Genomic DNA, 12,093 nt, shown 5'->3' on the forward strand with positions numbered 1-12,093 from the left:
AGGCACATGCCTGAAGCTGTTTTTGCTGTAAACACAAGTATTTGACCTGTATTTACTCTTAATGCTGCTGTTGCTAAGATGAATGCTTGACTGTGAGCAAAGTATATGTTTTAAACTTACTTTTCAGTATTCAGTAACAAAAGGGGGAGATCAGCCCAATAGCAAAGTCTTGTGCTTTCATTTAAATTGCCTAAAATGGGACTTAAGCTTTTTGTGCTTTTAAGTGCGCATGCATTAAGTTGATCCTTTTTGTATGTTAACCCACACATGTGGGTTGGTAGAGGGATAAAATATAGTTAAGATCATCCCTCAACTACCTAATAAAACCCACCACCACCTGCCTGCCTTCTTACTTGCAACGAGTCCAAGGGGTGGCCCTGCCTGTCAGCTTCCTCTTCCTCAATCTCACTGTTGCCCTTTTACAACTAAGCAGGGAGAAAGATGAGGCTGAAATGAGAATTGGAGTTGGCTCTGCTGTTAGCTCTGGCGCCACCTACTGTTGGCCTCCCTGCCTTCCACCCTACCAGTTCTGATGGGCACCAGACACCACTGCACCTCAATGGCAGGAGGCAAAATGAGAAGGGTCACCCTGCCATGGCTACGCCACCAGCCAAACTAGATCCACCAAGCTCTCACCAGAAATATCTCTGACATCTCACTGGAAATGGACACCCATGTCAGTGCTGCTGCTGCTTCAGTGGAGGTGACAGGATGGGCAGAGCTCCCATGTGGTTGTCAGCTTGGGGGCTTCTGCTGCCCAAAGTGGCTGCTTCACCCTGCCTCATGGGGGGGATGGGGCAGGCAGCCCTGCGCAGCCCTAAAAGCTTTTTTCTGAAAGTGGGTTTTTAAAAATAATAATAATAAAAGCACACAAGCAAACAAGCAAATAGATAAATAAATAAGGTGCTTTAGATACCCAGGTCCTGAGCTGTGACAGGTTTTAATAGATAAATGCAGCCTTTAGCTGAGGACTTGCGCACTTGTTCTTTTGTTAAAATAACAGTCTTGACTAAACCTACGCTCTCTCAATCTCTCCCTCCCTCCCTTTTCATTTCATTTACAGGAAATGAACGAAATGGACTGGATTTCAGCAGACAGGTAAATGCCCTTCGTGCAGATGCATAGTGCCACATACCATTGCTTTGTTGGTATTTTGTTTTTTCATGTGACCCAAATCTCAAAGGAGCATGGAAGAGAGGCGAGATGTTAATTGTGTGCTTTACATCTGAATTAGTACCTGTTGTCTATGTTCACAGTACCGGCTTAAAATGCATTGCAGGCGTTGGACTCGATGACCGTTGGGGGGTCACTTTCAACTCTGTTATTCTGTTTTTCTATTAAATGGGTCAAGGTATAGTGTGAATGTGGCCTTAGGCTTGATGGCATCCAAAGACCCTTCCAGCTCTTCAATCCCACAATTCCAAGCTTTCCACCCACAGAGAGCGAACGCTGGCCAAGCTTCGCTTCGCCATGTCTGGAGGGTAAACTAAGTTGATCCCAATCTCAGATTTTTTCCACCTGAGCATCTTTCAAGACGTGAGCAAGTTCATCAGACAGGAGTCTGGCTGGGATTCATCATCAATAAAGCTTTTGTTAACTTTCCTTCGAGTTGCCATCTCGGCATGTATCAATGCGTTGACTCATGCACAACTCGGAGATAAGCGGCTGTTTATTAGGAAACACACCTGCAAATGGCCATGACGCGTTTGACAGATGTTGTTAACAGGAAAGCATCTGCAGAGATACTCTTGATAAAGCCCAGGGCTAAAGTAAACCAGCAGAAGACCCATATGATTTATCTGTTGATGGGATGTGCCATTTCAGACTGCAGGTGGGGGTTGAATATTTCAGTAGTCCCTCCCAATTTTCCTCATAGATACAAAACAGGTATGCCAGTGAGGTCTTTCTAGGAGAATGCTCCAGGGTCAAGGGTTAAGTCAAAGCCCTGTTACTATTTCTGCAGCAGGGTCCCTCTTTTCAGCACCTTAGAGCTGTCCAATCAGCATGAAGGGGGAGCTTTGGGGCCACTACAAAGATCTGTTTTCACTCTTTGTACTGATTGGAGCCAATCAAGGTGAAAGGAGGTGAGTCAGCCACAGAGGATCGACTCCTAGGGTCACTCTGGAGAAGGTGCATGGGAGAAAGACTGGGGAGGAGTTGTTCTGTATGCTCCAAAGCGAAGTATTTAAGAACACTGAATAGACATCAGTTTCAAGAAAATGGCATGCAAGTTCTGTTACGTACAATGGCACTTCACAGAAAACATAACTTAAGTCACTACCTGCTAAAGCTATCCCAGAGTACTCAACTCACTGCTGGTACTGGCAACATTTGCAAAATGTATGAAGGCATGAGGAAAGCCTTTGGATGAACAGTCAGGAAAACTGCACTGCTAGAAACATTGTCTGGAGAGATTAACACAGACAACAGCAAGCATTTGAAGCAATGAACAGAGCACTATCAAGAACTGTAGTAGAGGGAAAACATGGTCACTGACACAGCAGCTAGCAGTGTCCAGACTCTGCAGGTCTGGGAAAGCTGGATCTCTCTCCTTCCCTTGATGAGAACACCATCAACTCCTAGTCACGTGGTAAAGACCAATATGAAGGTCTACCAGGCTTGCGTGTTGAGAGGGGAGCAACTTATACCTGCCAGAAGCAATGCCTCAATGCCTTCCATATGTGCAGGAAGATTTGGGGCATCACATGGCAGGACAGACTCTCAAACAAAGATAAGCTCTCCCAAGTCCACATTCCCAGCATGCTCACACTTCTGTCTCAGCAACATCTATGCTGGCTTGGTCATGTCCACATGGCACACATGTCCAAGATGGCAGGATCCCAAAGGACATGCTCTACAGGGAGCTGGCTTCAGGCACCAGGCCCATTGGCAGACCAACTCTACATTACAATGTCTGACAGCATTAACCTCAATATGTGGGAATCCCTTGCAGATGACTGTACTGCCTGGAGACAGGCAGTCAGGTCATACATCCACAGCAGTGACTAAAGGAGGAATGATCACTGGGAGGAGCGCAGAGAGATGAAACACCATGGTGCAACTGAATCAGCACAACTGGCCACTTTCATCTGCCCCAGCTGCAACCAAACATGTCTCTCCTGTGTTGGTCTGTACAGCCACAGTAGGCACTGTAATTCTCCCAGGGTTTGACTTTACCCCTGAAGGCACACTCTTCCATTGTTTGCCGAGACAGACAGATGCCAACCGCAATGTAGAAAGTGGAAAAACAAAGATTGGGGATAATGTGAAATTGAAATGGACAGATTTCATAGAATCACAGAATTGTAACGTTGAAAAGGACCACAAGGGTCATTTAGTTCAATCCTTCCTTACCTGAGTGATTCCACATCAGGGACATTGTTTAGGGTTGACATACGTTCAGAATTTCCTGGCCATACCTGGAATACTGCTGTGGGAATCAGTGTCCAGGAGTAAATCAGCAAAATATCCAGGAAAATCCATCTGTATGGCAACCCATGATGGCAGTGTCGTTGTTGCCAACTTTCTTTAAAACTAGCTCAAAAAGTCTTCTTTCTTTTCTTTTCTTTTTTTGCAATTTTGCCAAAAAAAGCTCAACAACTTTGTACAAAACTTTTTGAAATATGACATTGTTAGAAATTTGAGAAATTCTAGCATTGTTAGAAATTTTAAATGGCAGCTCATAACTATTTGCTGCTGCTGCCGGCAGCCCCCTCAAATCTGGCAGGGGGTATCCTGCGGGGTGGGATGGGGGCACTGAGATGCCTGATCCAGGAGGGTCAGTGGGGGAGAAAGTGAAAGATCTTTTTTTGTTCTTCCTCTCCCCCCCACAATGCTATAACCAGGGATCATCCAATGAAGCAGATTGTCAGTGGATTCAGGACACACTGGGGGGGGGGGACTAGTTCATCCAAGATGTATTATTTATTTGCAGGATCTGTCGTCATAAACTGTGGCTATTGCCATCACCTTAGAGAACCTTTGAAGCAGATTAGAGAAATTAGCATGCACACAAAAGGTTTGGCCTGCCAATGGCTACCATTGGCAGTGATGGCTATATGGAGTCCTTTTTGCTGAGAGGCAGCGTACCCATGAAGACCTCTTGTTTCGGGGAAACAACAGAGGATGGCCACTGGCTTTGTGTCTGGTTTCCTGGAGGTCTTTGACTGGCTACTGTGGGGAAAGGATGCTGGATTTTATGAGCCTTATTTATTTATTTATTCCATTTCCACCCCACCTTTTCCTCTGAGGAGCTCATGGTAGCATATATGGTTCTCCTCTTCTTGGTTTAATCCCTACAACAACCCTGTAAGGTAGGTTAGGCTGAGAGGTGTTGCAATGTCGTTTGTGAGCCTGTTTTCCACCATGGCATGTTCTGGGAAGGAAGTGTAAAGGGTGGTGGAATGGCCCAGAGAGGAGGAAATCTAGCAAGCGGTTGCCTGACACCTCGCTCTTCCGCATTGCCAGTCCTGGGAGTGATTTGCAGATAGAAAGAGAGGCAGATCTGTCATTTGTCACAAAGGTTGAAAGGAAGCACCAATCTTCTGGGAGGTTCTTCCCAACAGTCCTAAGCAGATGGTGAAGAATTTGCATGCTGTAGAACCAAAATAAAGGTGTGGCCATGGGGGGAGGAGAGAGAGAGAAAGAGAGAAAGAGAGAAAGAGAGAGAGAGAGAAAGAGAGAGAGAGAGAGAGAGAGAGAGAGAGAGAGAGAGAGAGAGAGAGAGAGAGAGGCAGGCCACTGCAGGTATCTGCTGCAAGAGATGTAAACAAGTAGCAGTGCATTCTCTCCAGATGAAGGTGGTATAGATGTAAATGGGGAGATGAGTTTCTTGAGTGTGGGAGCAGCAGGGAACCAGGTGCTCAGCAAACAGGTCTCGCTGTGTGAATGCTTTATTTTTATTTTTATTATTTTGATATAGTCTGAAACTCCCTGGGGGTTTGCTCCATTTGCCTTAGGCTGTTTTCATTTTGTGGAGCTGGGGCTAAGAACCAGGCTGCTTATGCCAGAGAGTCATCCTGCATTGTGCCAAATACATTCTCTGATGCTGCTTGCCAGCTGCTTCCCTGCAATTCCAGGGTTTGGCTGGGGCCATGGGTGGCCTCAGCTGGGACCAAATCGAGAGCAGGACATCTCCAGGCATCCGGGCTGGACTGTGGGTTTGAGGTGAACCAAGAGCTAGCGGTCAGGGCAAAAGTGTGTGTCAGAGCTGGGGAAAAAGGCAGGACTGAGCAGCAAGCCAGAAATCAGGACCGAGGAATACAAGAGCATCCCAGAGCTCAGGAAACCTTCTTACAGTCTTTACTGTCTGCTAGAATCCAGTTGTCAGTCAGGTTATTCCAAGCCCCGAGGGTACTACACTGTCTAGGCAGGTGCTGTAACCTTCAGTTTGGTGGCTCATCACACATAAAACAGTTACACAGAGAACTAAAGTGTTTCGGTCCAAACCTGACTCTCCAGCCAGAGTTCTTCCCTGTAGTCAGTTGCTGGCACAGCTGCAGTTTGAGATGGAGAGTAGAGTTTTAAAGAGGAGAAACTAAACAAGATGGCTCTGCCTCTACAGTCATAGGCAGTAATGCTTCTGAATAACTTCAGAAGGGGAGAGTGCTCTTGCATTTGGGTCCTCCTTGCATCTCATTGGCCACTGTGAGAACAGTGATGTCTGCAGGGTTGGTAGAGCTTGCGCTGTCCACACCGGGCAATGTTGAGCAGAAAAAATTACAGCGCAGTGCCTCCTTTGAGCAAGATGATGTGCTTGCTGCAGTTCTGCAAGAGAAAATGTCCACAGTCTGGTCATTGGCACTGAGTTACATTTCCTGGAAATCTCTGCTTCTTTCTCTCTCCTTTTTAAGACCAAGTTTCTAGCCCTCAGGACAGAAAATGTATGAGTGAAAGGGCAAGAGCAAAGAATGCTTGCCGAAAGCTCGGGGAAAACAAAGAGATGGCTGGATAAGATTATAAGTGGCTGGAAGCTTCAGTGCCCCAGTAGCTCCTAGCCCTTCCCCAAGGCTAACAAAACCAGCATATGTTATGCAAAATAGATAAAAATGCAGAACAAATGCATGCAAATTTGTGTCCTTTAATGGAGATTAGGCATATCATGGACATCTTTCAGCAGCTGTTAGTCATGATGAGGTCTGGATGGAAGTGACATGCTCAGAGGTAGTGTACTTAGGAATAACAACAGCTGCTTCTGCGCTTCCAAAGGCATCTGATGGGTCACCATGGAAAGCAGGAAGCTGGACTGGACTGACTCTCCTTTAGATCCAGCAGGGCTTTTATAAGTTGCATTCTCAAACAATGCAAATCGGTTACACTTCCATTACTTACACCGGTTGCAGAATCCTCTCCTCCTCCCGTCCTGTCTCAATCCCTTGGCGCAGAATTTGAATAGATAGCAGGGCACTAAGTTAGATGATCAGGGTGCCCTGACTTTTTTCTCTGGCTGAGCCAAAAGTGGAGGCCTTCCAAAAAACAGGCTTTGTATGGCAGAGCTGATACCATTCCTGTCTCCTGACATGCATTTCCCAGCCTCCACCGCAAGGCTCTCACTCCTTTGAACCCCTTTGAAGGTGTTAAGTACTAAGCTTGTGTGCATTTAATTAATCTTCTCCAATACGAGCCAGCTGTGAGCCAACCGATTTTTAATTTGGCGAGCTCTGGGCTTGTTGCCCTCAAGGGTTTTTTTGAGGCTTGTTTGCTTTTTGTCATCTTCTGTTGTGTTCCGTTGGCTGCTGCATCAGATCTCCCTCTTGTTTCTTTCTGCCTGGTCCCAGTTTCACTCTGCCCTTCCAGGGCCTCATCTCATAAGAACATCAGAGGATCCCTGATCCATCAGGCCAATGGCCTACCTATTCCAGAATCCTCTTTCACACAGTAGCCAATCTGATCGCTTCCAGGAGCTCAGAGAAAGGGTAGGAAGGCAACAGACTTCCCTTACTGTTTGCTCATAGGAGCACAGCTGCAGCAGGCCAGAAGCCCATCTGCCCCAATGTCCTGTTCTGACAACTGGATGCTCCAATGGGAAGCCCTTGGAAAGGACATGCATCCCACCTGTATCACACAATAGGGTTGCCAGCTCAAAAACATCCAAGACCCTGAAATTTCAGAGCCCACACCTGAGACCTAGTTATGGCCCCTGGTGATGGCACAAGGGGCAGGCCCCAGTGGTGTCCTTAAACATGACACATCCAGCATGTCAAAGAATCATAGAGTTGGGGGGTACCCCAAGGCTCATGCAATGCAGGAATCACAGCTAAGGAACCCCTGACAAGTGGCTGTCCAAACTCTGCTTGAAAACCTCCAATGAAGGAGACTCCACCTTCCAGGGTAGTCCATTCCACTGTCTGGCAGCTCTTACTGTCAGAAAGTTATTCTAGGTGTTTAGTCAGAATCTCCTTTCTTGTCATTTGAATCCATTGGTTCAGGTTCTATCCTCTCGAGCAATAGAAAACAAACTTGCTCCACCTTCCATGTGACAACCCTTGAGATATTTGAAGATGGCCATCGTATCACCTTTCAGCCTTCTCTTCTCCAGGGTAAACAGACCCAACTCCCCCAACCATTCCTCATAAGGCTTGGTTTCTAGACCCTCAATAATCTTGGTTGCCTCCTTCTGCGCACATTCTAGCTTGTCAATATCCTTCTTAAACTGTGGTGCCCAGTTTATTCAAATAAAAAACACACGTCAAAGTCTAAAAAATGAGCAAATGCATAATGGGTTGCAAATTAAGTTAGAAACCTTAGCTAAAGTCTAGGGGAAGTGAGGGGATCATAACTTCTCACCTGCTTAGGGAAGCTGGGTACGGTAGATGCTCTTGCCCATCTGCAGATTCAAGGAGAGAGGTATCAAAGGCTACTAGCCGTGATGACTATGCTTTCTTGGCAGGTGTCAGCTAAAAAAGAAAAGGGCCACAAAGTCGCAGGACATTATCTGACTAATCCAAATCCAGTTTGATGGTGTCACTGTACTACATAGCCAGTTCATATTGGCTGTGTGACAACATCACAAAGCCAACTCAGAGTGAGGGCATCATTTCATGGGCTTATTCTGAGTGGAACATCATTTTCAGAATGCTCTGCAGGTCCTCTGAATTATCACCAAAAGTGGGTGCGGCGAACTGGGTCATTTCACCTCAGCCTCAGTTTTTAACGGCTGTTGGGCTACGGGAGTAACAAGTTGCCTTTCTCAGTAGCGTAGTTAGGGGGAGCGGTCTGCACTGGGCGGCAGCTTCCAGAGGTCTGTCCAACCACAGGTTGGTGTATGGGTGCCATCATCAATGGGCCACCCTTACGTGGGCCCAGCATTGCCAGAAAAAGCAGCATGGGCACAGCCAGGAGGTGGGGTGGCTCGCCCCTGCAGCCTTGGGCGACTTGCCCCCACTCCCATGGGTGGCTACGCTGCTGGCCTTTCTTACTCCTGATCTTTTTGTTTTTGTTTATGTTTTTATTTTACCATCTGGTCGGTTGTGCATGTCAATACATGAACGGATGGTACTTGAAAAGCTATTATTATTGATGAGCAATGGTCATTGTATTGCATCTCTACATAGGATGGCTTTTCTGGGGTTGGAGGGGGGGACACAAAAGTTGGGAAGGTTATGTGTGCGCATAAGAATCTGCACTCCCCACCTTGCCAGACTTCCCCAGCATGACTTTGATCAAGTGGCTTGGACATAGCATCTCTTAAAGGTAAAGGGACCCCTGACCATTAGGTCCAGTCATGTCTGACTCTGGGGTTGCGGCACTCATCTCGCTTTATTGGCCGAGGGAGCTGGCGTATGCTGTGGCCAGCATGACTAAGCCGCTTCTGGCGAACCAGAGCAGCACATGGAAACACTGTTTACCTTCCCGCCGGAGCGGTACTTATTTATCTACTTGCACTTCGTGCTTTTGAACTGCTAGGTTGGCAGGAGCAGGGACCGAGCAATGGGAGCTCACCACGTCGCGGGGATTCAAACTGCCAACCTTCTGATCAGCAAGTCCTAGGCTCTGTGGTTTAACCCACAGCGCCACCCGCGTCCCTTTTTAGCATCTCTTAAGTCGTTCCAAATTGCCCTTCCGTTCTCTGAGCAGCAGCATAAGAACATAAGATGAGCCTCCTAGATCAGGACAGTGGCCCAGTACAGTGGTACCTCGGGTTAAGAACTTAATTCATAAAGATGAAACTAGCAGAAAAAGTAAGAAATAAATCAAGTGGAAAAAATCAGGAGAGGTTTGATTCAAATTTAAAGGGGAACTTCCCTCATCCACACTTTGCAAAAGCAGTATGCAAAACGAAACACAGCCATCCTTCAAAACTTATACTTCTCTGAGTTTTGCAATGCTGTTCTCCAGGCTAGCGATATGTACAAAAATGCATATAGTAAGGTAAAGTGTGCAGAAAAATCCATATAAGTTATCAAAATTATATTAGGGGGAAATGCCTTACCCCCCAAAAATAAAATGTGTCTATTAGGGAAAATTGCATAAAAGCAATTTTTGGAGCAATTTGCACTAAAACACTGGTGGGTTTTCAAGACAAACGGTTATAGTTTGTTTGTTTTGGGTTGTTTTTTTTTAAAGAAAACTGATGTAGAAATGTGGAGAACTGAACTTTAGACTGTTGTTGGCATTCGTCTGTCTTGGGAGACAATGGAAGAGTGCATCTTCAGGGATAAAGGCAAACTGTTGGAGAGTTACAGCACCTGCTATGGCTATAGAGACTGATACAGGAAGTACATGTTCTATATTTCTGGTGGGACAGATGACGTCATCTTGGTTTTGCTGCTACAGGTGTACCATATGACAGTGAAAAATTCAGAGAAATCGAAATTTACCGAGTCACACATCCTTAGCCCTGGGAAAGGATAGTTTGAGGGCCTACCAGTTGCCAAATCAGCCTTATCTAGTTCTTTGTTATTAATCTTCAGCTGAACAAGCATATCAGATATTTGCTGGATGCTAATATTATTGCTCACTTGCTCTGCCTGGTCAGTTCCCATATGTGGGCGTAAGACTGAATTTCCCATTGACCCCGAAGTGGGATAATTTTTTTATGGCATGTGATTTGGCTGGCTAGCATGAGTCATCTCAAGATATATTGATCCCACCCTCTGTCAACAAACCCCTTTTCCCAACAGTGTTTGCTTTCTGCTTGTGGTGCATGAATTTCTGGAATGTGCAAGCTGATCAGAAGCTCATCTTCTTCTCTGGTTTATCTTGGCATTTTGAATGAGAATTGGAATAAGAAGCACCTGGCTGCAGGATCAGCCCTAGTAATGTGTACCAAAATGCATATACTAGGGTAAAATGTGCACAAAATTGCATATACAGTCATACCTCGGCTTGAAGTTGCTTCAGGTTGAGAGCTTTCGGGTTGCGCTCCACGGCGACCCAGAAGTAACGGAACGTGTTACTTCTGGGTTTCGCCGCTCGCACATGTGCAGACGGTCAAAATGACGTCACGCGCATGCACGGAAGCAGCGAATCGCGACGTGCAGGCACAGATGCGGGTTGCGTTTGCTTCTGGATGCAAATGGGGCTCCAGAATGGATCCCATTAGTATCCAGAGGTACCACTGTAAATCATGAAAAGAACATGTAAAATGAATTCTATTAAGGGGAAATATCTGACGAAAAGGGACGTGGGTGGCACTGTGGGTTAAACCACAGAGCCTAGGACTTGCCGATCAGAAGGTCAGCGGTTCGAATCCCTACGATGGGGTGAGCTCCCATTGCTCGGTCCCTGCTCCTGCCGACTTAGGAGTTCGAAAGCACGTCAAAGTGCAAGGAGATAAATAGGTAGCGCTCTGGCAGGAAGGTAAACGGCATTTCCGTGCACTGCTCTGGTTCTCCAGAAGCGCCTTAGTCATGCTGGCCACATGACCCGGAAGCTCCCTCGGCCAATAAAGCGAGATGAGCGCCACAACCCCAGAGTCGGTAATGACTGGCCCTAATGGTCAGGCGTCCCTTTACCTTTACCTGACCAAAAATGTGTATATTAGGGAAAATCTAATCCAGCATCCCGCTCTCAAAGTGGCTAACAAAAGACCTCTCCTGGGAAGCCCACAAGCGAGAGGTGAGCCCAACAGCCCTCTCTCCACTTGTGAGGCCCAGCAACCAACATTCAGAGGCATGCAGCCTCTGAAGTAGCAAGGAGGGGATGCTGAGTGTGCCATGTGGCCCAGATCCCAGAAGTGGAGTGTGGGAGCTCTCCAGCAAACGGCCTAAGGCTGTGGGGTGGAGGGAGGCCACAAAATAGCCGTTGCCATTTCCAAGAACTTTTTGGGAGAATTTCATCAGTCCTCGAGACGTTAGGCAAGAGGATCCGGCCTCCTGTTTATGAGAAGGACTTGTAAGTGAGACATTCGAGTTGGTTTGACAGGGCCAGAGGCACCTGACTATCTCCGCCCGCATCTCTGTCCCTCCCACCGGAGTCCTGCTGATGTGCTGTTATTCATTCATCTCGTTCCTGTGGGGCTCAGCCTCAGCACTGCTGTGTCTGCAGGATGTCTTCATGAAGCAGCTTTGTGCCAAAAGTTTATAGATCAGTTACAAAACAGAGGGCTGTTGTTTTTTCTTCTTCTCGTGTTCATTATTAGACGTAATCGTCCTCCTATCCTTTCCTTTGCCCTTATAGGTAAGGGAAAAGCTGGAGCGAGTAATTACAGGCAGGTTGGGAGATGTTCCTTCTTCATCACTCTCCTGTCTTGTGAAATGTTTATGAAACACCTCCAAACGGGTTATGCAAGTGAGCTTTGATCATTTTCCATCACCCACCATTTGTTGTTCAAGTTAAGTTTTGTTTTGTTTTTGTTTAGTTGGGTTTTTTTTTTTCTCATCAGCCTTGAAACGAGATACCCATCGATCATGTGCCAAGGTGACCCTGGAAACTGGATTAGGCTTCTGCAGAGCAACCAAACATGTGATCTGCTATTGCCCGTTCATTTCTCACAAAGGCTGTGTCACCTGTTGGGTTATAGATCCCGAAGTCAGATCTTTTAACAGGCGCTTTTGGGTCTGCATACATGCAGGAGAAGAATATTGGGGATGAAACTGACAAACAGGCAGCACTGCTTTCAGATGCAGATGATGGATTCCACACAAAAAAGAG

At 46.6% G+C, this 12,093-nt stretch overlaps 1 protein-coding gene across 1 annotated transcript in view; it reads left to right on the top strand.

Moving 5' to 3' along the window:
* POU2F3 (POU class 2 homeobox 3) overlaps nt 1-12,093 on the top strand; it is an 89,602-nt gene that overhangs the window by 37,665 nt on the left and 39,844 nt on the right. Inside the window, exon 3 of the mRNA XM_077919541.1 lies at nt 1,064-1,098. Within this exon, the coding sequence (XP_077775667.1) occupies nt 1,064-1,098 (35 nt within the window). The remainder of the gene's footprint in view (nt 1-1,063; nt 1,099-12,093) is intronic.

This window comes from Podarcis muralis, chromosome 15, assembly GCF_964188315.1.
Source record: "Podarcis muralis chromosome 15, rPodMur119.hap1.1, whole genome shotgun sequence".
Lineage (NCBI taxonomy): Eukaryota > Metazoa > Chordata > Lepidosauria > Squamata > Lacertidae > Podarcis > Podarcis muralis.